The sequence below is a fragment of the Oryx dammah genome, unplaced genomic scaffold, assembly GCF_014754425.2.
Source record: "Oryx dammah isolate SB20612 unplaced genomic scaffold, SCBI_Odam_1.1 HiC_scaffold_2, whole genome shotgun sequence".
NCBI lineage: Eukaryota > Metazoa > Chordata > Mammalia > Artiodactyla > Bovidae > Oryx > Oryx dammah.
In genome coordinates, this window is record NW_024070186.1 from 197539440 (window position 1) to 197565532 (window position 26093).

At 49.8% G+C, this 26093-nt stretch overlaps 1 protein-coding gene across 4 annotated transcripts; it reads right to left on the reverse strand.

Moving 5' to 3' along the window:
* Window positions 1–739: 739 nt before the first annotated feature.
* On the reverse strand, window positions 740–19919 carry CHST12 (carbohydrate sulfotransferase 12). Of its 4 annotated transcripts, none has more exons than XM_040267325.1 (3): window positions 19847–19919; window positions 3191–3271; window positions 740–2463 (listed from the first exon to the last, which is right to left on the reverse strand). In XM_040267325.1, the coding sequence occupies exon 3, from the start codon at window positions 2389–2391 to the stop codon at window positions 1132–1134; it is 1260 nt and encodes a 419-aa protein (XP_040123259.1). In that variant the 5' UTR covers window positions 2392–2463; window positions 3191–3271; window positions 19847–19919; the 3' UTR covers window positions 740–1131. The 4 variants fall into 4 exon arrangements, with proteins under 4 accessions (XP_040123259.1, XP_040123256.1, XP_040123238.1 ...); XM_040267322.1 differs by having other exon boundaries at window positions 3187–3271; XM_040267304.1 differs by having other exon boundaries at window positions 740–3271.
* Window positions 19920–26093: the final 6174 nt, after the last annotated feature.

The following is a 26093-nucleotide window of genomic DNA, read 5'->3' on the forward strand; positions in this document are numbered from 1 at the left end:
ACTGCCAGCTCACACACTCAAACTCCGTCAAGTGCAGATGCAGGAAGACAGGCCGTGTTTGCCCATCACCGACAATAGTCGCCCAGCAGATCCTGGTCCGCCGGCGTGACAGTGCCATCACTGTGAGCAAACGCCCTCCGGGTGGTGACCAGGACAGCCAGGTGGGATCGTTTCGGGCAGGCCCGAGGGGTGACATTTGGTTCTCATTTAACGTACTCAAGGCAAAGGCAGGGACAAGTGCAAACCAGCTGTCTTCTTCATTAGCATCACCACCTCTGGACAATGCATGATGAAATAATTCCCCAAAGAAGACGCCCCAGCCTTCCCTCTTCACATGGACCACCTAATCAGAGAGCTTCCCCACTGGCTCAGTGGTAAAGAACCCACCCGCCAAGCAGGAGACCCGGGTTTGATCCCTGGGGAGGGAAGCTCCCGTGGAGGAGGGAACGGCAACCCACTCCAGTGTTCCTGCCTGGAAAACCCCACGACAGAGGAGCCTGGCAGGCTACAGTCCATGAGCTCACAAGGAGTCGGACTGGGCGACGGAAAAAGCTTTCACTTCTGGAGGACGCGCTGCCCTTGCACACACACGGAAAGGCCCGACCTTAAACCCAAGGCCCTCAGGAACCCTCCCTTCCTGAAATCGAGGCCCTGAAGCCCAAGCGCGGGCCACGGCGCTGCTCGGGGCCCCTCGTGAGCGTGCTGCCCCACCGGAAGAACCACAGAGCAGGCGGCAGGAGCAGGTGTCACCTTTTACTCCACCACTGCCTTCTCCATTTTCATATTAAATATCTGAAATATATTAATCTTAAAAAAACAATATTAACACAGTACTCAACGAATGCAGGGAAGGAGTAAACAGTAAGTCTAGACTGCAAAACCATAGGTCATTTTACAAACTGGAGTGTGGGTGTGATCAGCTCCAGGTGTTTCCCGCGGGCTCGTCAACAGAGCACTGTGGAACTCTGAGGCCCATCACACCAGGAGAAAAACGAAGCCGTAAACAACCAGATGTGGCGGCCGGCGCTCCATCCTCTGGGAGATGGTCGTGGTGCCTCAGGCCCTCCGTTCAGGTTGAAAGAACAACACAAGCACGTGTTCGTTTGGAGTTCGGGATTTCCCCCGGTGCCTTCAGTCTCTAAGCAGATTTTCAGGCTTGGGGTAGCCGAAGAGAACAAAATCTGCTTCGTACAGTTTGTAAAGCTGCTGCCTCCAGGCCAGGGGGATTTTGGCAAACCAGCCTTCCTCCCAGCTGCTGGCAGTCCTGTTCCGGTAGCTCGGGGGGAACTGCAGCAGCTTGTCCACCTTGAGCAGCCGCAGCAGCTGGGCAGCATCCTGGTCCAGGGTCTCCAGCTTCCCCACGAAGTCGTAGTCGATCTGGCAGGGGTGGCAGAGGCGGTGCGCCTGCCGCCAGTGCTCGTTGAAGGGCGCCAGCTTCTCAGTGTACGGGTCCAGCAGGTACTGGATGAAGTTCGCGAAGGACACCTTGAGGCCGGCGCTGAAGGCCTCGCTGACCGAGGCGGGCAGGCTGGTGTGGTTGGAGTACCTCTTCAGCATGGGCACAGCGAACTTCTGGTAGAACTCTTCATTCTCCAGCTCGAACTTGCTGCGGAAAGCCGAGATGAGGCGGACGAAGGGGTCGCGTACAAATAGGAACTTGGTGTACTTCTTGAGTTTAATCTTCATGAGGTGCCTGGAGAACTTCCCGTAGCGACGCCAGAACTTGTTGAAAGTCAGGTGGGTGCTGGAGTTGTGCACGTACTCCCGGGGGATGTCCAGGGGGTCGCGGTAGGGCGCGCCCTGGCCCGAGAGGCTCTGGCTCAGGACAATCATCACCCGCTTCCAGTTGGTGCAGGCCACCTTGGGCACGTAGCAGTAGATGACCCCGTGCCGGTCGTCCACGATGAGGTGGTTCAGCTCGTAGTTGGGGATGTCGTCGAAGGCGCGCTCCTTGGTGGGGAACACGAAGCTGGCGTTGGCGCAGAACTCCCTCAGCACGCTCCTCCGCTCGGCCTGCCGCCCGTCCGGGTCCGGACTCTGCTGGGCAGCGTGGCTGGACCAGTCGTAGCCCCTCACGCTCTCCTCCAGGTTGCCGAGCACAGGCTTGCTGGAGGCCGGCAGGGAGGGCTGCTCCACCCTTTTACCCAAAAGGGGGCCCTGCTTCTCCCTGACGAAGCTCTCCCAAGTCTCAAGGCTGGAGGTGAAGACATCCCGGGGCGCGGAATTGGGGCTGGGGAAGGGCTTTGGCGCGTGCGGCCTGGAGAGGGCTGTGTGCAGGTTGAAGTGGGCGGGGCCCATGTCGTCCCAGTACATGATGATCAGGAGGACCATGAAGGCGGACCCCAAGACCAGCCCCAGGCGGAAGAGCCGGCTCCTGGGCATCGTGTCCATGGAGGCAGGGGCCTTTCCTGGGCCCTTTCACTTCGGCTTCCGGTAGAGACGGGACGCCACGCTCTGAGGAAGCTGGAAGACAACAGAGGCCAAGTGAGTGATTAAGGTCCTCTCCCAGCCTGCAGCCTGGACAGGAGGGGCTGCTTCTCCGCCTCTTCACCCTCTGTGAGCTGAGCTTTGTGGGGGGCCTGGTGGGCAGGCGTCGGCTTCCCCACGTGATGTGACCCCTCTGCCCCACCCCAACCCCCTTCTGCTGCATCCACAGCATCCGAACGAACATGTGAGCCGGGCCCTGTGAGAGGCTAAGGGAGCACGAGACCCGGGCAGGCTTCTGCCGCGGCTCAGCCTTCACCCCACAGCACTGGCGGACGCTGGGGCCACCAGGAGCAGGGCTGCTCAGGAGGGAAGACACGTGTGTGCTGGGGCTTCAGCGCTGTGGAGGGCTGTCGCATGGCAGAGGGGGCAACTCCAGAAGAGAAAACCCGAAACTGAGTCCAGCCCACGGAAGGAGTGCCCAGTGCCATACGTGGGCCCGGACCCAGAACGGGCTGCCTGCTAAGCCGGACGTCGGGGCACAGAGGGACGGAGCTCATCTCGGGAAGTCCAAAGGAGAGTCCCGGCTGAGCGCTCTCTGGGACAGCTCCTGGTGTACCCCTCTGGGTCTATGTCTCCAGTAGACCATGTACCTGGCATCCAACACATTTCCGTTAGGCAGAAATTTGAGTGCAGTCTCTATGCACCTTTGCAGCTTTTGTTTACCCTTAATTTTTTTTTTACTGGAAAAGTGATACATACTCACGGTAAAGACGTTGGCAGACTGCGGTGCTGGAAAAGACTCTCGAGAGTCCCTTAGACAGCAGGGAGATCCAACCAGTCAATCCTAAAGGAAATCAACCCTGAATATTCATCAGAAGCACTGATGCTGAAGCTGAAGCTCCAATACTTTGGCCACCTGATGCAAAGAACTGACTCACTGGAAAAGACCCTGATGCTGGGAAAGACTGAGCACGGGAGGAGGAGGGGACGACAGAGGATGAGATGGCTGGATGGCATCACTGACTCGATGGACAGGCGTTTGACTGAGCTCTGGGAAATAGTGAAGGACAGGGGGGCCTGGCGTGCTTCAGCCCATGGGGTCGCAAAGAGTTGGACACAACTTGGCGACTGAACAACAACATGTAATTATTACACATTACACAGGTAATGGGCACACCACAAAAATCCTGAAGCAAGACTGCTGGTGAGATATCCTGCTGTCTCTTGCACAACTGTTGCTGCAACTTTAGCTGGCTCCCTTCGAGTGGGTGTGAGTGAAATAAGAAGAAGCAATGCTGCAATAGCTTTCAATACCCTTTTAATGGCAATAGTTATAATCACACACTTTTACAACCTATTTTTAAACTAGATCACAAGTACCCATGTCACTGAAGATTTCAAGACCTTCTCTTCTCAAGGATGTGCCAGGGTGAACAGTTTATAAAGATGAAGATGAAACCATATTAAAAAAAAAAAGTCTGCTACAGGCTGAGAAAGCAGCAAAGGGAAAAAGTAACTTAAGATGTCAGGTGATTTAAGAGACCAGTTTTCACTTGTAATATTAAGACCAGCAAACAGAGCAGAGGTGATGCAGAGCCAGGGTCACATCTTGTGGACCCAGGCACAGATCAGCCGCATGTTTTTAATGCAAAGAGCCACCTGGCCTGATGACCTAAATGCTTTATTTTTCAACCAAGAAGTAGTATATGCACATTAATAAATGCCAGTGTCTACAACATCTTTTACAAACTCTGACTCTCTTTATTAATAATTGCCAGAAAAAGACACGATCACAGTCGCAAAAAAGACAAATACTGTTATTTCCACTAATATGAGGCTCCTAAAGGGCTGAGATTCATAGAGACAGAAAGCAGAAGAGCCAGTGCCAGGGGCTGGGGAGGGGTGGGGAGTCAGTGCTCAGTGGGTACAGAGTCTGAGTCGGGGGGGAGGACATGAGTTCTCACGACGGACGGTGGTGACGGCTGCGCAGGAGCGTGAGCGTGCTCATGCCACTGAGCCGTGCCCCTGAACGTGGCCAAGGTGGTGCTCTCATGCTATGCATATTTTACCGCAAAGAAAACACTGGAGGAAGAAAAATGAATTAGAGCTGTAACAGTCGACTTGTGGAGGAGTTTCCAAGAGGTAATGCTGCATGAATAAGGCAAATGTCGGACAGTAACTAAAGCAAGGCCGAAGTATGGTCGAGAACTGTCTGAGGCTAACCTCGGAGCCTGCGGCGGGAGCCACAGGTTACTTGTACAACCTGTGCAGAAGCTCCACAGGTGACTCCACCTGCAATCTGTTTAGTGAGCAAACACCAAAGCTTAAAAAATTTATAATTGGGGGTTATTGCACAAAAACAGGACAGGTCTTCCCCTTGGGACAGCGGAAACGCTGCATCTGGTCACTCACTGGGGAGACTGGTCCAGAAGCCTTGTCTCGCCCCGGCGTCTTGCCACGTCACGGCCCCTTCCAGCCCTTCTACACCACGGGGACGCGTGCCTACACACCAAGAGAGGCAGCGCTGACCCATGAGCCCGAGGCCACGCTTCATTTTTAACATCAGGGAACAAGGGCGGTCCTCTGTGTTGTCATCTCTAACCTCAAACAAGCCACAAGAGCAGCAGTGGTGGAAACCGGACGGGCTGCGCGCACGGAATGGCCTGTGAGAGCAGGGCTCCGGGAGGAAGGACCTCGGCTGCCTTCACTCACCCTTGGAGCCCGAGAACACAGCGTCTCGGAGCCGCGACGAGAAAGCAGAGGCGTGAACAGAGCAGGGGCTCACACGGCACTGCCGGCAGCAAGCCTGGCTCCTCAGAAGGCAGCGGGACATCCGGGAACTTCTGGCTCAGCAGCCTGGGCGGCTCAAGCCGGATAACCCAGGGATAACACATCCCCGTCCTCTGGGCGAGAGAGCAGAATGATGGGGAAAACCAGGCTGAGAACCGACGTGCATGCTCAGACACTTCAGTCGTGTCCGACTCTGTGTGACTGTAGTCTGCCAGGCTCTTCTGCCCATGGGACTCTCCTGGCAAGAATACTGGAGTGGGTTGCCATGCCCTCCTCCAGGGGATCTTCCTGACCCAGGGATCGAACCCGCGTCTCCTGTCTCTCCTGCATTACAGAAGGATTTGCTGAGCCGCTGGGGAAGCCCGCTGAGAGCCAGAGACTGCTTCAAAAACATGTCAGGGAACAACAGTGACCTCATAAAGTAATTTCTGGTTCATAAAATAAGGGCATTATTCCTGAACATAAATCTCCCAGGACTTCAAAAAGCAGTCAACAAAAAGCCCCACCCGTTTTGAAGCAGCAGACCAAGAAGAGCCTTCACAGAGGAAATGCTTCCTGTCAGTGTCGAGCTTTTGCCTCCAGCAACAGAACCAACAGCAGAGCTGAGCTATAAGTTTCATCTCTGGAGGGCTGGTTTTCTACCGAAGCAGAACACTGTGGCTGGGTTTTCTGGGCCCAAGGGGGTGCTGTGGAGCATTTCTGCTCACACAGGGCAGGGTATGATGCCAGAGCAGACGTGGCCACCCCTGGAGGCAAGCACCCCAGGCAAGCTGGCTGCCCACCTACGGCTGCTGGTCTGAAGGAGCCATCGTGCCAACGACAGACAGTAGTCCAGGAAGATGGGGAGGTCTGTGACACAGAGCTGAGGGCCGACCTCCCTCACACTCAGGAGCGTGTCACCCCAACACATTGAAAGCGAGGGCCACGTGGCCAGACCCACAATCAGCCGCGTGTAAGGGCATTTCCCACAATTTAATGGCAGAACAGCGCAGCAAGGGCCAGTGGTGTGTGCTAATTTCACACGTCAACCTGACTGAGCTCTGGCTGCGCAGGCAGTCGGTCCCACACTCTGCGTGTCTCTGAGGGTGATTCTGGATGAGATTCAAGTTTGAATCGGTAGGCTGAGTAAAGCAGATGGTCCTCGCCAGAGTAGGTTAGCCTCACCCACTTTGTTGCAAGCCTGAATAGAACGAACGGGCAAGGGCAGAGAATTCCCTGTCTCCACCCGACTGTCTTTGAGCTGGAGCTCGACCGAGCACTGGGACCCACGCCTCTGGGCTCCTGGCTCTCAGGTCTTCAGACTCAGACTGGAACCCACCAGCGGCTCCCTGGATCCGAACTTCTCAGCCTCCATACGGAGTTTCACGGAGGCAGATCCTTGGGATAAATACACACGCAGACACACACACACCCCCCTCACGGGGGTTGTTTCTCTGGAGAGCCCTCACTAATATATGAATGTTTACTTTGTCATCTGGACTGGGGTTTGTGGGTCTGTGTGTGTGTGTATTTACTACATATTATGGATACAAATGATCAAACCCGTGAGAATTAAACAGTGAGTGGTAATAAGTGGAAATTAATGGATCTGTTGTTGTGGGAAGGAATGGTAAAGGCAGAGACTCTCAGCCAGTCTAGAACACCCGGTGCAAGTATTCCAGAGGGAGAAGAGGAGAGTCTTTTTTCCCCTACAGACACCCTGCTGTTCCAGCACCCCATTTGTTTAAAAGACTGTTCTTTCCTGATTAAATCACATTAGCACCTCTGCTTTTTTTCCTAAGTTTACTGAAGTATGATTTATACACAATAAAACGCACTCTTCTAAACTGCACAGTCTGATTAATCTGGGCAAATGAACACGGTGTTGAAGACACAGAACATTCCCATCATTCCCCAAAGTTCCCGCACCCTCCCCAACATCCAGCCCCAGGCAGCTGCCAATCTGTTATCTGCCCTGTAGTCCCGCCTCTTCTAAAATGTCACAGAAATGGAATTACACAGGAAGCAAGAGCTTGTATTTGGCTTCCTTCCCTTAACAAGATGCTTTTGAGACTTGTCTAGGATGTTACTTGTATCACGGCTGAACAGTACCTGCTATATGGATAAACCACTATCTGTTTATCCATTTACCAACTGACGAACTTTGGAGTTAGTTCTCTTTTTTGGTTATTATGAAAAAAATTGATATCAGCTTTTTTTGCATACAGACCAGTTTTGTTTTTTTTTTTTTAATGCTGAGACATTCAAAAAGTCAAAAGATTGTATTTAAAAATATCAAGCAGATTTCTCACTTCCTGGAAGGTTCTGTAAGATCCATAACAGCAGATGTTCCAGAATAAAGCTTAGGGGTTCTATTTAAAGATGAATCAAACTGACCATCAAAATACAATATATGAATCTTAGATGTTCATTTTTCCATTATAAAATCTTACGGGCTCAAGTGATTAGAGCAAGTTTGTGGGGCACAAGGTTAATACACAAAAGTTAACCATTTTCCTATATATCAGCAATGAACAAGTGGAATTCCAAATTAAAAACACAATTCCATTTATTAGTACCTTCCCCAAATAAAATACTTACTTATAAATTTAATATGTACAAGATCTCTATGAGGAAAACTAAAAAATTCTGATGAATGAAATCATCAGCAGAACTAAATAAATGAAGAGATAGTCCATGTGCAAACTGCTAAGGATAGAAAGACTCAATATTGTCAAGGTGTCAGTTCTTCCCAGCTCCACTGACAGATTAATCCGAACCAAAATCCCAGCAAGTTCTTTGTGGACATCAACAAACTCTTTCTAAAGTTTATGCGTGGAGGCAAAAGACCCCGAGTAGCCGACACAATACTGAAGGGGAGGTACAGAGCTGGGAGACTGATGCTGTGAGACTTCAGGACTCACCACAAAGCTGCAGTCATCAGAATGGGGTAGTGCCGGCAAAGAGCAGAGAACTAGGTCAGCGGGGCAGGAGGGGCCCAGAGACAGGCCCCATACAGTCGACTCACTGTTAGCAAAGGAGCAAAGGCAAAACAATGGGAAAGACAGCCTGCAACAGATGGTGCTGGAGCACCTGGACATCCACGCGTAAAAAGAAAGAATCCAGACATAGACTTTATACCCCACAAAGGTTAACTCAAAACGGATCATAGACCTAAATGTAAAATGCAAAACGATTAAAGCTCCTAGACCTTTAAATGACCTTGCATATGGTGATACCTTTTAGATAACACCAAAGACACCATCTATGAATGAAATTACTGTCCACACAAAGACCTGTACAAGAATGTTCATTGTGACTTTATTCAAAATTACTACAAACTGAAAACAACCCCGAGGTCCACCAACAGGTGAATGAATCAACAAACTGGTGTGGTCATTTAGCAGAAAAACCACTCAACGATAAAAGAATGAGCCACTGACTCACACATCCATACACGCAACACAGACGGATCCCGCAGATACTACATTAAACAAAAGAGCCCAGACACGAGAGAGCACATGCCACACGACTTCACTTATCAAGTTTATAAAAGGCAAAATCAGTAACAGAAATCACCAACCGCCAAGGGACAGGGGCAAACGTGGGTGAGGGAAGTTTTCTATTCCATTGTCTGTAAGGGTGGTTACACAGGTGGGTATATCTGTCATGGAAGCTTACACTTAAAATGCGTGCATTTTATTGCATGTAAATTATACCTCAATGCAGTTGACTGCAAGGGGAAAAAATGTGAGCGGTCTTATTAATTCAATCTCCAAGAGTTAAAACTTTCCAGCATTAACTCTATGCGACTAACCAGCTGTCACTTACTTCTGCCATACAGGATACAAACACCAGCACTGACGTACTACTCACGCATTGGAGATTGGGAAGAAAAGGACAAGAATTCTGAGGCCCAGGCCAGTCTCTCCTGAGCGGCCTGGGATATTTCTTTAAGTCTGAGTTTTACTTCTTTACCTATAAAACAAGAATAATCAAGGTCTTTCTACTAACCAGAGCTACTGAGAGGATGAAAACAAGAAAATATCAGCTAAATGTTTTGTAAAATAGTAAAGCATGTTCTTTAGACTATACCACTGGCCCTATTTATCTTTCTGTTTCATGTGGCTCTCTAATATAACATTTTTATTATTAGTCATGCTATCTATCAATATCCAGTTATTAGCAGTCAAATAAGAATGTATGATTTTAATTAACTTTATAATAAAAACAACAGTAGCTAATATGCTTTCCAAAGTGCTGATATAAGGTCTGCATATCTTAAGTTATTTAATCCTCACAGTTTTGGTAGAATTAGGGCAAAATAGCCAGGCAAGTTGCCCAAGTGTGAACAGCTACCACTGCTCAGAGTTGACATTTGACAACTGATTTCAGAGCCTACATTCTCAACTATTACCCTCTACCAGACTCTCAGGAAATATTTAATGTGGAATTGGTTGGTTTTTCTAGGCACTCAAATTTTTATCACCTTTATTTCTGAGAGAATTCGCTTCTCCTTGTCCAAATAACCAACTTCTGGGCCTTAAATCAAATGACATGACCTTCATTAAGAAGTCCAAGAATGTTTCAAATTTCATTTATTTATGCTACTGGCAAAGAGACAGGAAACTATCTACTTCTTATCCGGCTTTGCAAGCACTATATAAGGCAAATAACTCCATGGTTCTCATCACTGCAGTCGACAGAAATCGGGAAAGTTTGTTAGTGAAATCAACATTTACCCTCTGCACCCTCTATCGCCCAGCCCTGCGACTGATGCTCTGGTGCTGGATTAAAACCCCTATTGAAAGGTATATTTTCACTTCATGCCACCAGCACTGGGGGTTTATTTGCTTGTAAAATTACTTCACTTGTATTCAGTTAACCCTGAGGACTAAATCTGACAGTGTATCCAAATAAAAATAAGTAATAAATGGTCACACTGATGAGAACCATAGGTTGATATTCATCCCAGAAGACCTGAACCAACACTGAGCCAAACTTGGCCTTTGAAATAAAGTAACTTCCAGAGAGCTGGCCACAGCATAGACGGCCACCTGTTGACATGGTGTCTTCACACCTGGTGCTTGAGCCCAGGGAGAGCCTCACAAGCAGCCAGGACATTAAAGTAGGCTCTCTGGCCCCATATTCCCAAATTAGATTTCAGGTTCTTGGGAGACGGGCATCACGTCTACTATTTCTTCTGTATTCCTCACAGGACTCAAATACTTGTTGCAAGGTATTTGACTCTGGAATCCAAACAATAACTCATTTCCCAGAGCTAAGTCAATTCAAAGAAATTACTTCAAGGGAAAATAGATAATAAATTTTACTACGATTAGCTGAAAAACCTGATTAAGGGCTTTACCTTCTTAATGTACGCAGACCCTAACCTTTCTCAGCCAGTTCTCACCTGCGTTACTGCAACAGCCTCTGACCTGGTCTCCCCACCTCTGCTCTCGTGTTCATATAATGTAGCCATGGTTATTCTGCCAAAAGTCAGATCACGTCATGGCTCTGCTCAAACTCGCAATAACTGGGGTCCAATGTCTTCCCATTTCCAGTCCTTACGATGGCCCATGACAAGCCCTACAGGACTGGGATCCCACACTCACATGCCTTTCACTCCCTCTCAATGGCCCTACTCGAGCCACAGTGGCCTCCTCACTGTCCACCACCTGCACCAACCAGGCTCCCACTGCCTGGATGGCTCACACCCGGGAATCCTGTGGCTCACCTCGGCACCTCATCACATCAGCAAGGGCTTCCCTGATCACTCCCCACCCTGCCAGCCCATTGCACACCTGCTTCTTCTCTGTGTCATTTGTCATCGCCTAATATGAAATTAAAAGATGCTTACTTCTTGGAAGGAAAGTTATGACCAACCTAGATAGCATATTAAAAAGCAGAGATACTACTTTGCCAACAAAGATCCGTCTAGTCAAGGCTATGGTTTTTCCAGTGGTCATGAATGGATGTGAGAGTTGGACTGTGAAGAAAGCTGAGGGCTGAAGAATTGATGCTTTTGAACTGTGGTGTTGGAGAAGACTCTTGAGAGTCCCTTGGACTGCAAGGAGATCCAACCAGTCCATCCTAAAGGAGATCAGTTGTGGGCGTTCATTGGAAGGACTGATGTTGAAGCTGAAACTCCAATACTTTGGCCACCTCATGCAAAGAGTTGACTCATTGTAAAAGACCCTGATGCTGGGAGGGATTGGGGGCAGGAGGAGAAGGGGACGCAGAGGATGCAATGGCTGGATGGCATCACCGACTCGATGGACATGAGTTTGAGTGAACTCCAGGAGTTGGTGATGGACACGGAGGCCTGGTGTGCTGCGATCCATGAGGTTGCAAAGAGTCAGACATGACTGAACGACTGAACTGAACTGAATATTAAATATGATCTCTGTTCATTTCCAAGGCAAACCATATCACGGTAATCCAAGTCTATGCCCCGACCAGTAACGCTGAAGAAGCTGAACAGTTCTATGAAGACCTACAAGACCTTCTAGAACTAATACTAATGAAAAGAGATGTCCTTTTCATTATAGGGGACTGGAACGCAAAAGTAGGAAGTCAAGAAACACCTGGAGTAACAGGCAAATTTGGCCTTGGAGTACCAAATGAAGCAGGGCAAAGGTTAATAAGAGTTCTGCCAAGAGAACTGGTCATAGCAAACACCCTCTTCCAACAACACAGGAGAAGACTCTACACATGGACATCACCAGATGGTCAACACCAAAATCAGACTGATTATATTCTTTGCAGCCAAAGATGGAGAAGCTGTATACAGTCAGCAAAAACAAGACCAGGAGCTGACTGTGGCTCAGATCATGAACTCCTTACTGCCAAAATCAGACTTAAATTGAAGAAAGTGGAGAAAACCGCTAGACCATTCAGGTATGACCTAAATCAAATCCCTTATAACTATACAGTAGAAGTGAGAAATAGATTTAAGGGCCTAGATCTGATAGATAGAGTGCCTGATGAACTATGGACAGAGGTTCGTGACATTGTACAGGAGACAGGGATCAAGACCATCCCCATGGAAAAGAAATGCAAAAAAGCAAAATGGCTGTCTGGGGAGGCCTTACAAATAGCTGTGAAAAGAAGGGAAGCAAAAAGCAAAGGAGAAAAGGAAAGATATACCCATTTGAGTGCAGAGTTCCAAAGAAGAGCAAGGAGAGATAAGAAAGCCTTCCTCAGGGATCAAGGCAAAGAAATAGAGGAAAACCACAGAATGGGAAAGACTAGAGATCTCTTCAAGAAAACTAGAGATACCAAGGGAACAGTTCATGCAAAGATGGGCTCGATAAAGGACAGAAATGGTAGGGACCTAACGGAAGCATAAGATATTAAGAAGAGGTGGCAAGAATACACAGAAAAACTGTACAAAAAAGATCTTCACGACCCAGATAATCACGATGGTGTGATCACTTACCTAGAGCCAGACATCCTGGAATGTGAAGTCAAGTGGGCCTTAGAAAGCATCACTACGAACAAAGCTAGTGGAGGTGATGGAATTCCAGTGGAGCTCTTTCAAATCCTGAAAGATGATGCTGTGAAAGTGCTGCACTCAATATGCCAGCAAATTTGGAAAACTCAGCAGTGGCCACAGGACTGGAAAAGGTCACTTTTCATTCCAATCCCAAAGAAAGGCAATGCCAAAGAATGCTCAAACTACTGCACAACTGCACTCATCTCACATGCTAGTAAAGTAATGCTCAAAATTCTCCAAGCTAGGCTTCAGTAATATGTGAACCGTGAACTTCCAGATGTTCAAGCTGGTTTTAGAAAAGGCAGAGGAACCAGAGAACAAATTGTCAACATCTGCTGGATCATGGAAAAAGCAAGAGAGTTCCAGAAAAACATCTATTTCTGCTTTATTGACTATGCCAAAGCTTTTGACTGTGTGAATCACAATAAACTGTGGAAAATTCTGAAAGAGATGGGAATACCAGACCACCTGACCTGCCTCTTGAGAAACCTGTATGCAGGTCAGGAGGCAACAGTTAGAACTGGACATAGAACAACAGACTGGTTCCAAACATGAAAAGGAGTACGTCAAGGCTGTATATTGTCACCCTGCTTATTTAACTTCTATGCAGAGTACATCATGAGAAACGCTGGACTGGAGGAAGCACAAGCTGGAATCAAGATTGCTGGTAGAAATGTCAATAACCTCAGATATGCAGATGACACTACCCTTATGGCAGAAAGTGAAGAAGAACTAAAGAGCCTCTTGATGAAAGTAAAAGAGGAGAGTGAAAAAGTTGGCTTAAAGCTCAACATTCAGAAAACAAAGATCATGGCATCTGGTCCCATCACTTCATGACAAATAGATGGGGAAACTGTGGAAACAATGTCAGACTTTATTTTGGGGGGCTCCAAAATCACTGCAGATAGTTACTGCAGCAATGAAATTAAAAGACGCTTACTCCTTGGAAGGAAAGTTATGAGCAACCTAGACAGCATATTCAAAAGCAGAGACATTACTTTGGCCAACAAAGGTCTGTCTAGTCAAGGCTATTGTTTTTCCAGTGGTCATGAATGGATGTGAGAGTTGGACTGTGAAGAAGGCTGAGCACAGGAGAACTGATGCTTTTGAACTGTGGTGTTGGAGAAGACTCTTGAGAGTCCCTTGGACTGCAAGGAGATCCAACCAGTCCATCCTAAAGGAGATCAGTCGTGGGCGTTCATTGGAAGGACTGACGTTGAAGCTGAAACTCCAATCCTTTGGCCACCTGATGGGAAGAGCTGACTCATCTGAAGACCCTTATGCTGGGAAAGATTGGGGGCAGGAGGAGAAGGGGACGACAGAGGATGAGATGGCTGGATGGCACCACTGACTCGATGGACATGGGTCTGGGTGGACTCCAGGAGTTGGTGATGGACAGGGAGGCCTGGTGTGCTGCGGTTCGTGGGGTCACAAGGAGTCGGACATAACTGAGGAACTGAACTGAATGTTAGTCACTAGTATATTTGTTTACTGTCTATCTGTACTAGAATATAAACTTTAGAAGGGAGGTACTTGACCCTTCAAAGTTTGTCACAGTTGTAGCCTCAAGGCCATGAATAGTGCTAGGAATACAATAGGTGCTCAATAAAGAGTTCTTATGCTAACAAAAATAGATAAACATGACTGACCCTGATTTCATAATTTCTGAAACTCAGTGATAAGTAAAGAAGAGCTAACAGTATTATCATTTCTACTTCTGGATATATTTTAAACTCCTTTTCCTGTTCTCAGTGGCTAAGCGCTATCTGGCTGTTGACTGCAGCATGCCAGGCTTGCCTGTCCTTCACTATCTCCCGGAGTTTGCTCAGATTCATGGATCACAGCCTCGTCATGGCGAAGGGGCTTGCATAACTCAATGAAGCAACAAGCCATGCTGTGCAAGTCCACCCAAGACGGACAGGTGATAGCGAAGAGCTCTGCCAAAACGTGACCCACTGGAGGAGGGAATGGCAAACCACTCCAGTATTCTTGCCACAAGAACCCCATGAATAAAATTCCTTAACAAGTTAAAAGAAAAAAGCTAAAGAAAGCGCCAAGTCTCTGACATGTGACCACAGCCAAGAGACAGGACACTGAGAACAGTAACAATAATGGAGAGGAAATAAGAACAAGTAAACTCTCCCCAAAGAGCCTGGTGAGGGGTCCAGCTGCACACAGAACACCAAGCGTCTGGCCTCTTTCATTAGAGCAGGAAGCTTACTGCTTTGTCTTTATTTTGATCAACGTTAAGGATGTATGTTAAAGGATTACATCATCGCCAGAGTTAACTATACACACAGCCCCCAGCCGTGCTTTCCTGTTACCCGACGCCCTCTTTCTCCCCCATTCGTATGTGTTTCTGGCCACGCGGCATGTGCTATCACAGTTCCTCGGCCAGGGATCAAACCCGTACCCCTGCAGCGGAAGCACAGAGTCTTAATCACTGGACTGTCAGGGAAGTCCCTCCCTCATTCTTAGCTGTCTCTTTTGGTGTTACCACCTGCCTCTAAGTAATTGCCCTGGGCGATAACCAAACAGTTCAGCTGGGGTATCATCCACCGACTTCGCCAAATAGTGGCAAGTGGCAGGCAGAAATGTAGTCTTTCTTTCCTCCATCAGCCCTTCAAACAACCATGCCACGCTCATCTCCACGCCTCCCCCAGACAGGCATATCATCATTTTAATGAGAGCGATATTCAATGTTTACATAAATTATTACCGTTGTGCAAAGGCTATTCACAGCAAAGCCTTGCAGTACACCATAATTATTTTTCTTTCCTGCACAACGGCTTATTTTCCCTGGAACTTGCTAATCATCTCCTGCTTTCGTTCGCTTTGTTTTCTATGCACTCATCACTGCTACAGCCCCAACTCTGCCAACTGTCGAAATCTCCTCTCCAGATGCTTCAGAGCGCCAGAGACTCTTGTCTTTCACCTTCCCCGAAACTCCCTTTGAGGAAACATCGAGGCTCAAGTTGTGAGATCCCTGCCCTCCCTGCCCAGTGCCTGGCTTGGCTGGCATCCCAGCTTCTCCACCTACCCAGCAGTCTTTTCACCTTTCCTCTGAGGATAATTCTGTCTCTTCTAGTTCTGACTTTCCAGATTCCCCACCTTATTCTGGGAAAGTACGCGTGCCAGTCATGAGAGACAAATTTTTGGAGCAAGTGTGAAAATATCTTTATTCTACCCTTCTTTGCCTGATTTTAGAATTCAAGGTAAAATATTTTCCTTCAGAATTTTGAAAGCAATGCTCTCTTGCCTCCTAGCTTCCAATGCTCCTGTAGATGGTTCCCAAGCCATTCTGCTCCATGCTGTGATGACCCGTTGGTGGCCTCTGTACTTTCTCTAGAAGCTAACACAATCTTCTTAGTCCAGAGTTCTGAAATTTCACAGCAGTGTGCCTTGGAGAGAACGTGCATGGTTCTCTCTCCATGTGAACTCTCACCATGGAAATTCTGAAACACGTACCTTTGGATGCACATTCAAATAAACTCCTTGCTTCCAAACTCTCACTAGTCACTACCAGAAATTCAGTATTCCTCTATACAAACTTGCTCCCCACACTCTGAATATCCAAACTGGGAACTGAACAGACGAGGTGAGTGACAGATACCTGCATTTTTATCTGTGGTGCTGGTCACTCAATGGGCCCCTTCAAAGGAGGAAGTTTCGGTTTTACGGTTTACCTTATAATTTTGTGGATGATTTTATCCCATTTTATTTCTTGCTGAAACTCTCATTATGTAAGCTGCCTAATCTGATCATTTAATTTTCTTTTTTCTCTCATTTTCCATCTCTTTTTGTTGTTGTTCTATTTCCTGAGCTGTCAACTTCTTCTTCACCTACTGAGTTTTTTATTTCTTCCACTGTATTTATACACATGAGTCATCTTTTTGGATTTCTGAATGCTCCTTTAAAACAAGAAAATCCTCAGTCCTCTGTGGTGACCTTTTCCTAAATGGAAAGGAAATCCAAGGAAAGAGGGGACATATGTATAAGTGTGGCTGACTCACTTTGGTGTAGAAACAGCAGAAACACAATGCTGTAAAGCAGCTACACTCCAACAGTACACATGAAAGAGAGCGTCTTGTTCCTGTCTACCGACGCAGTATTTTCCATCTCCATGCGCGTCTCAGTGACAGTATGCTTTTCAAGTTTTCTTCCGGCATACTCTCTACTGCTTCCAAGTGTATGTTATGATCTCTATCTTCCCAATCAGAGGTTTCATCACTTGTCCCTAGTTATCCAGTCCTATTTAAGGGGAAGGGGATTAAAAGAACCCGGAAGCTTTGGACTCTAGAAGGGAGTTGTTATTATTAACTATGAGCTTCGTTAGTGAGTGATCCAACTGGGCCTCCTTACTGTGGACCTTACTGTCATTATTTGTAGATCCTTTCTCAGGCTACTCACTTTCCCCAAAGATTCTTCCTTTCTCCTGCCTGGAAGGAGAAGTGCCGACTGACAGCATTCTGGGAGCCACACAGGCTCCATTCACTTCATCCTTCTGTGTTCTGTACAGCAGTCCACCCCTTCTCCCCAACTCAACTACACCCAGTGTTTCCTATTCCTCTCTGAAATTCAGTTCTCTAAGCAGTTACAGAAACCACCACCTTGGTTAAGTACAGGAAGTGCTGAGTTACTGAGTCAGTTATCATTAAGCACATCTGCTGGCAAATGACTAGTGAACAATGAGCTTGGCTGCAGCCACAGACCCACTAAGTGCTGTGAAAGGAGCCACTACTCTGAAGAAAAAGAGAAACAATCTAAAAATGGAAACTGAAGATGTTAGTTTAAAAAAACTACAAACTAGCAGCATTTGTTTCAATATTATCAATATCCTGTTTCTCTTACCCAGGAATGGCACTTCAACCTGAGGCCTTTCTGGATGAGAACCACTCTCTAGCCTTAGTGACTGTGCAGTAATGACAGGAAGCTACATTTCCTTTGTCAAGCATCCAACGTGCTCCTCTTCTGCCATCTACCCCTTTCCTGCTGGCATTCCCCAGGATTCCCTCCCAGGGCACATTCTTTCTCTCCAAGAGTACTTCTCACCCAGGATGGCCCACAAATACTGTAAATTTCACAAGTCAAAAATCAAATGCATTTTCGCCCCTCCCTTCTCTACATTTGCTCCAGCGTTCCCTAGCTCAGGCACCAGCCCTCCTCAGCACCCACGTGAGACGTCCTGGCTACTTCTGCCTTTTTCCTTTCCCTCGCACCACACCCCACAGAGTGCAGCAGCACTGCGGACTCTCCTGCTTCTTTCAAGCCGACTCCCTTCCTTCTCAGCCACTGTTCTGACCCACGCCCCCTATAACTGTACCCAATTCAGTCTCCATCTCCTGATACCCTGGACCGATTCCTCTGTTCTCACAAGGATTGCTTCTCTAAAACATACCTTTCACATTCCACCCCAAACCTTGACTACCCCTCACCAAGAGGATAAAGTCCAAGCTCCCTGGCAAAGCATTCAAGACCCTTCGATCAAAAACCTCTTTCTGGCCTTAGCTTGCATTTCAATCCTCAAACCCCATCCTCCAATCAACACAGGGACGCACTGCTCCCTCCCCTCAAACATTCCATTCACTTCCTCGTTTACACACACCCTGGAATGTTCTCCCTAAACTTCACTCATCTCTCAAGGCCCAACTCATGTCACCTCCACTATGGAAAACTTCTGCAACACCTAACAACGAGTTTAGCTGCTCCCTCTTTCTTCGCACTTTGTAAACACCTAGATGACAACGCTAATCACAGGGTATTATAGTCAGGCTAACCATCCTGCTAGCTTCTAGCCCGACTTGGCATCTTACAAAGGATGAGAGGCTCACTGTTTGCTCAGATGGTGAAGGAGGTGCACACTGAGTGACAGCGAACAGCACTGCTGGCTTGAAAACACCAGCCCAGTCTTATAAACCATCTGGCAAGAAAGCGAAACACCCATGCATTTCCATGCGGGCACTCTCTAAATTCTCAGCAGGCAACAATTTCCTAGGTGTTAGCTGACACTTAGGTGGTAGTGCTGCAATATCTAAGTGTATCAAATCAACACTCTGCACAGCTTAAACTTACACAATGCTACACCAATCATACTTCAGTTTTAAAAAAATCTTCCTAGCATCTCCTTTTCCACCCTGACACCAGCCCTGTCTCACATTCCCAACACCAGATGTTGACTGAGAAGGGCTGGACTGTGTCCTGGTTTGGGGGCAGGTGAGGACCAACTGAGCTGCTTCTCAGCTGCCCCCTGCCTGGACCCACACATTAGGGGACAGTCTCCTCAGAGAGGCGCTTGCACCGACTCTCCCCCGATGGACCTTCTCATCCATCCCGGGTCCCCCGGCGAGTCTCTCCGGCGTCGAACCATAGAATAAATGATTCAATAATCACAGGAACACTGTGGCTTGTGCTCCGCGCCAGACGGAACCTCGGCTCCAGCCAAAGGCTCGCCGGAGATGTCTTGGTGGCTGCGAGCCCGAGTGGAAGCTGTAAGTCCTACTGTTCGCGACTAATACATGGCTTCCTCGCGCTGTTTCTGGAGCAAAGGCTCATCTGAGTGGTGCTCTTCCAGGACGCGCCCGCCTCGGCCAGGGCTGCAGTGCAGGCCGGCGGTCAGCGGGACCGGGGAATGCCCGCGGCCTCGGGCGGCCCAGGGCATCGGGCGGGGCCCCTCTGCAAGAGGCTGGTGGGGGGACGCGTGCGCCCGGGCCGCCCCGCCCCGCGCCGGAGCCCCGAGCGCCTGCTCCCGCTCCGCGCTCACGACCAGCCCGAGGGGGAAGCCAAGACCCCCCGGCCGCCGCCGCCGCCGCCGGCCCCCTGCAGGGTCGGTGCCCGGCGGCCAAAGCGGGCGGGGACCAGCCCCGCCGGCGGGAGCGGACCGGCCGCGAGCTCCAGCGCCCGGGGCAGGTCTCCCTCACCCCCGCAGGCCTGGGGCTCAGCGACGGCGAGAGCCCGGCCAAGGTCACACAGCGACGGCGCGGGGGCTCGGCCCGGGGCTGCGCCGGACCTGCCCCGGCGGCTGAGGGGGAGGACCCGCCCCGGCTCGCCGGCGCCGCCCCGGTCCCGCGCCCCTCGCCTCACCTCACCCTGCACCCCTCGTCTCGCCGCTCGCCTCCCCTCGCGCGCCCCTCACGTCCCCTCGCGTCACCTCACCTCGCGCCGCAGCTCGCGCCTCCAACACCTCGCGACCGGCGGCGCCTCTCGAGGCCGCCCCTCCACCGGCCCCGCCCCCTGCTCCTCCTCTCGCGAGAAGTCGCGGCCGCGGAGGGGCCGGGGAGGCCGAGTCGCCCCCCCCCCCCCCCGCAATGCGCCTGCGCCTTCCGCACCGCCCCCGGGCCTCCCCAGCCCCTGCCATGTGGCGCCGTATTTACGGCTCGGAGCGACCCCGCCCCCGGCCGCCGGGAGCCCCGCCCCCTTCCCAGCAGCCAATCCTGTGCGGCCGGGCGCTCGAGGCCGGCGCGCTGCTGCAGCCGCTCGGGTATACCCGGCCAGCACCTGCTGTCTCCCGGGCCCGCTTGCGAGCAGCGACTGCCTGCAGAGCGTCCTTATGCCAGGCCCTGTGTGGCCTCGAGCCAGTGACTGAGCCTCTCTCTGTGACTGTCTCCAAGTACATGAGTAGGGCCGCGACTTCTTCCTGCAGGGAGCTAACCAGACTCAGATGTATGGTGCTGAGCGAGGTGCCTGACGCATCATCTGCACTCCCCTCGTGGTTCTTACTGTTCTGTTTTTTTTTAATTGGGGTAAAAATACACACGACATATTGCCTCTAACCATGTTTAGTGTGCCACGGGGCAGTAAGTGCATTCCTATTTCGTGCAACCGTTTCCACTGTTTGTCCCCAAGACCTCTGCGGTCAGTTGTTCATGGTTCCTCTGAATGAGTTGCCTTCTGATGAAGCCATGTCTCATTCAGTCACGCGGCGGGGAGGTCCTGCTGCTGGGCCCTGGAGGCGGGGGAGTGGAGACAGGAAGTTATCTTATTTACATATTATTTATTTGTTTATTTTTGGCTGTGCTGGATCTTCTTGCTGTGAGGGCTTTTCCCTGGCCGCGGTCGAGGGGGCACTACTCTTCAATGCCGTGCGTGGGCTTCTCACTGCGGTGGCTTGTGCTGCGGAGCCCTGGCTCTAGGGGAGAGGACTTCAGTGGGTGCAGCCGGTGGGCTCAGTAGTTGCGGCTCCTGGACTCTAGAACACGGGCTATAAGCCCCTGAGTGGTGGCTTACCGGCTTAGTGGCCCGGCAGCATGTGGGATCTTCCCAGATCGGAGGTGGAACCGGTGTCTCCTGGTTTGGCAGGAGGATTCTTTACCACGGAGCCACCATGAAAGCCCAGGCCTGCCCTGTTTGAAAAACAAAAACCAGACTGAGACTTCTACTCCTGCAGCTAGCCCCTTCTCAGCTCATCTCTCAAAGCAGGGGTCTCTGCACACCCTCCATTTCCCTTCATCCTACTCTCTGGAAGAAGGTTTCCTCCAGGAAGCAGGCACCAGCCAGGCAAAGACGGGAGCACCCGGGGAGATGCAGAGAACCTGGTTCTGTTGCATTCCTGCAGTCAGTCAGGAGGTGACGGGTCATTTTATCAACAGGGTTCAAAACTTAGAGATGTCACCTCTGTCTCGTCTGTGTTAGCTTCCTATGGTTGCCATAACAAAGCACCACAGACTGGGCGACTTAAAACAGAGATTTAATGTCTCTCGGCCTGGAAGCTGGAAGTCGGAGATCAAGATGTCGACAGGGTGAGTTCCTTGCCTTATAGACGCTGTCTTCTCTATGTCTCTTCACTTTAGCTTCCCTCTGTGTGTGTCAGTCTCTGCATTTAAATCTCCCCTTTTAATAAGGACAGTCGCATTGAATTAGTGCCACCTTAATGACTTAATTTTAACTAGACTCCTTCCAGATATGAGGGGTTAGTTAGGACTTTTAGGTATCTTTGTTGCTGCTGCTGCAGCTAAGTCGCTTTAGTTGTGTCCGACTCTGTGCGACCCCATAGACGGCAGCCCACCAGGCTCCCCCGTCCCTGGGATTCTCCAGGCAAGAACACTGGAGTGGGTTGCCATTTCCTTCTCCAATGCATGAAAGTGAAAAGTGAAAGTGAAGTTGCTCAATCGTGTCCCACTCTTCGAGACCCCATGGACTGCAGCCCACCAGGCTCCTCCGCCCATGGGATTTTCCAGGCAAGAGTACTGGAGTGGGTGAGAGGGACACAATTTAGCCCGTACCAGAATTTATCAAAAATTACAGAGTAAGCTGGCTTAAAATGCTACTTCCTGTTATGTATCTATTAGAGTGATTAAAGCAAATTTTTAAACGTTACAATACTCCATGCTGGCCAGGATGCAGAGCAGCTGGAACTCCCCTGCGTTGCTGGTGGGAATGCAAAATGGCTCGACTGCTTTGAAAACCAGTTTGGCGGTTTCTTAAAAAGTTAAACACGTATCTACCATACAACCCAGCAAACCCCACTCCTAGGTATTTACCTTAAAAAAATGAAGGCTTATATTTGTCCAAAAACGTATGCGAGTGTCTTTTTTGTGGCTTTACTCATCATTGCCCCAAACTGGGAACGACCCCCATACCTTTGACGGGCAGGTGAACAGACAAACCGGGGCTCAATTCCTCACGCTGGAATGCGAGTCAGCGATGAAAGGACCAACACGTCTACAGCCCCACGCATGACCTCAGGTACTTCATGCTGAGCAAAAGAAGCCTACGGTGTGAGTCCATTTAGATGACACTCTGAAAAGGCAAGGCTAAAGCGACGGGCACTGTGTGCAGTCTGGGGTCAGAAGAGGGGCAGCTGCAAGGGGCCATGAGGAAGTGCCGGGGGCATTAGAATTGTTCTGTATCTTGAGTGTTGGAGGTGGTTACCTGACCAGATGCACTTGTTAAAGCTCCCCAAACTCAACACTTGAAAGGAGGCATCTTGTCTTACATGTAAATTATACCTCCATTTAAAAAAAAAACTTTTAAAATGTAATTTCCCTGCAGCCAAGGTCTTGCTAGTTATGAAGAAGTGATGCATAATGGAGATGGAATCGTTTATCCAGAGGACCTGCATTTGGAGGCGCTCAATTGATGTTTTCCGCAAGCCAACGATTCCCAATGTATCCCCTGAAATGGGGGCCCGCAGGGAGGGCCTGGGTGTCCCTTTGATAAGATTAAAGAGTCTCTGGTCAGAGAGGAATGGGACACAGCTTTAAATGTTTAATTACAGGCAGACTTCTCAGAGCCTTTGCCAGGATAAAGCTGTTGTGAATTTTAGAGAATTTCCCCACGAATTACCCAGGCTTGGTCCCAGGGGGTGTTGGTAAAGGTCTGTTTGAACTGAGTAGATGGTCAGGGGCCCAGGAGCCAGAATCTCACACTGACAAAGCCTTCTTGGGATGGTGAGCAGAGCAGCCTGGTTGCTGGATGGGTGTGAGGGACTCAGGCTTAGGAGCAGGGCGAGGGTCACGGCTGACTGGGCCTGGAGCTGAGATCAGGACCACCCTTCCTAATGAGCTGTGGGGAGGAGCAAGTTCAGGATGGGAGCAGGCCCCCTTCTGGGGAACTGGAAGGTGTTGAAACCAGGTAGAAGTGCTTGTTGTACAACAGAGTGAATGTGCTGAATCCCACAGAAGCGTGCCCTTTAACAAGGCTGATTTTATCTTCCATAGGTTCACCTCAGTTACAAGAAAAAACAGTTCTTACATTAGCAACCTACACTTTTACTCACCTTCTCTGAAATAGCTACATGTTACCTCCTCATTTGGGCTTCCCTGCTGGCTCAGCTGGTAAAGAATTTGCCTGCAATGCAGGAGACCAAGGTTCCATCCTGGGTCAGGAAGGTCCCCTGGAGAAGGGCATGGCAACCCACTCCAGTATTCTTGCCTGGAGAATCCCACGGACAGAGGAGCCTGGCAGGCTACAGTCCATGGAGCTGTGGAGTTAGACAGGACTGAGCAGGCAGAAAGTGAAGAGGAACTAAAAAGCCTCTTGATGAAAGTGAATGAGGAGAGTGAAAAAGTTGGCTTAAAGCTCAACATTCAGAAAACGAAGATCATGGCATCTGGTCCCATCACTTCATGAGAAATAGATGGAGAAACAGTGGAAACAGTGTCAGACTTTATTTGGGGGGGCTCCAAAATCACTGCAGATGGTGACTGCAGCCATGAAATTAAAAGACGCTTACTCCTTGGAAGAAAAGTTATGACCAACCTAGATAGCATATTGAAAAGCAGAGACATTACTTTGCCGACTAAGGTCCGTCTAGTCAAGGCTATGGTTTTTCCTGTGGTCATGTATGGATGTGAGAGTTGGACTGTGAAGAAGGCTGAGCGCCAAAGAATTGATGCTTTTGAACTGTGGTGTTGGAGAAGACTCTTGAGAGTCCCTTGGACTGCAAGGAGATCCAACCAGTCCATTCTGAAGGAGATTAGCCCTGGGATTTCTTTGGAAGGACTGATGCTGAAGCTGAAACTCTAGTACTTTGGCCACCTCATGCAAAGAGTTGACTCATTGGAAAAGACTCTGATGCTGGGAGGCATTGGGGGCAGGAGGAGAAGGGAAAGACAGAGGATGAGATGGCTGGATGGCATCACCGACTCGATGGACGTGAATCTGAGTGAACTCTGGGAGTTGGTGATGGACAGGGAGGCCTGGCGTGCTGCGATTCATGGGGTCGCAAAGAGTCAGACACGACTGAGCAACTGAACTGGACTGAACTGAACTGAGCAGCTATCACCTTCACATATTTACCTCCTCATTCACATATAAGGTAGCAGAGGCTCAGAGAAGTTGACCAACTCGCCCAGGACACAAGCTGCTGAAGTGACAGAGTTGGAACGGGAAGCCAAGTTTGGGGCTCCAGAGGCAGACCTCTGCTGCACCCCAGTGGCCTCCTTGGCTGGAAGGGCACCCACTACGAGGGACCTGTGAGCAGACCAGCTCTGGCCTGGAGACGCCTGGCTCCAGTCCCCTGAGACTTTCACCTCCCTCTTCGGGCCCCGAGCTTCTTCAAGCTGCTGGACCCCAGCTGAGCATCTTTCCCTACAGCAGCGTCATTGGCTGAGACCCACCTTCAGGACTCCTGTGCAAAGGATTTAGTGTTCTCCCTTGGGCTTGCCATAGTTTCCATGTTTTAATCACGTTGTCCGTACCGCAACTATTTCTGCTTTCATAACCTGTGTTGCAACAGAAAGAAGATAGAAGTAACTGTGGATTGGTCCAGAAAATGTCAACTGCCCCTGTTAGAGCAGCTGGGAGATTCTGATTACTTCTGGGTGCTGAATTCTTATGAACATCAAGAGGGTAGAGGCGGGGGAGGATAGAGGTATCAGAATTGCAAATTCAATTCACCGTCTTTGCAGGTGACAAGGAAATTCAGGAGAACAGACACACGAACCTCCCTGAATGATCTGAGCTCCTGCACCCTCAGCCCCACCCCAATCTCACCGCCCTGTTTCTGTTTCAGATGTCTTGTGGCTGGTGGAGCAATGCAGGTGTGGTCGGAACCCGCTGGACGCTGAGGCGATTACAAAGCTGTGCTGTGCCCATGGCAGGTCTCCCAGTCTCTCTGAGCTTGTTTTCTTATCTGTATGAGGCTTGACATCATGACCCCTGCCTGCTATGGCGGTTACATGTAAAGGGAGAGATGGTGTGTGCCCAGTGCTGGCCCCTAGCAGCATTTCTGCTGGGAGAGCAGCTGGGAAGCCCTGCGGTGGTCCTGACCTGGATGCTGGTGCCTTAAGGAGGTGGGGGGAGGAGGACGACCGAGAGAGATTTAGGAACAGGTGGACAGAATGGAGAAGGTGGGCTGATGGCGGGAGAAAGGGAGAGAGGGGTCGCGGGGATGCTTCATTTCCAGGTTGGCATTTGAGCGGGTGATGGCGCCGTTGTTTGCAGAGGAGAGCAGTTTGGGGAACAAACTTCGTGAACTTGGCTTTCTTTGTGCAGAGTGACGGCTGTATGTTTGCATCCAGGACTCAGGGAAAGGGGAGCAGGCTGGAGATGTGAGCGTTAGAAATGTTGTAAGTGGGTGCTGTCACCCCAGGGGTCCACCCAGTCCAGTCCGTGCATCTCCCTCTACACCTTCATCCTGGCAAACCCTCTCTGCCGCCTTCTGCTTTACCCCTCCTGGCCACTGGAGTGACCAGGAGAGGTCAGATGCCACGGAGGTGACATTTCATTCCGGGGGCAGCAGGGACCCACAAAGGGAGGGAAGAGGGGACAATGGTCTGGCTTGAGAAGCTACAAGAGCAAAACCCAGGTTCCCCAAATCCACGTGCTCAGGGCCACCCCGGGCGTACAGACAGGAAGGTCGGAGACCCCTGGGAAGAAGGCCACTGGCTGAGCCCGGATGATCTACGCGATATCAGAAAGGACAAGCCTCCTTGTGGAACTAGAATGGCCTGCTCTCTGG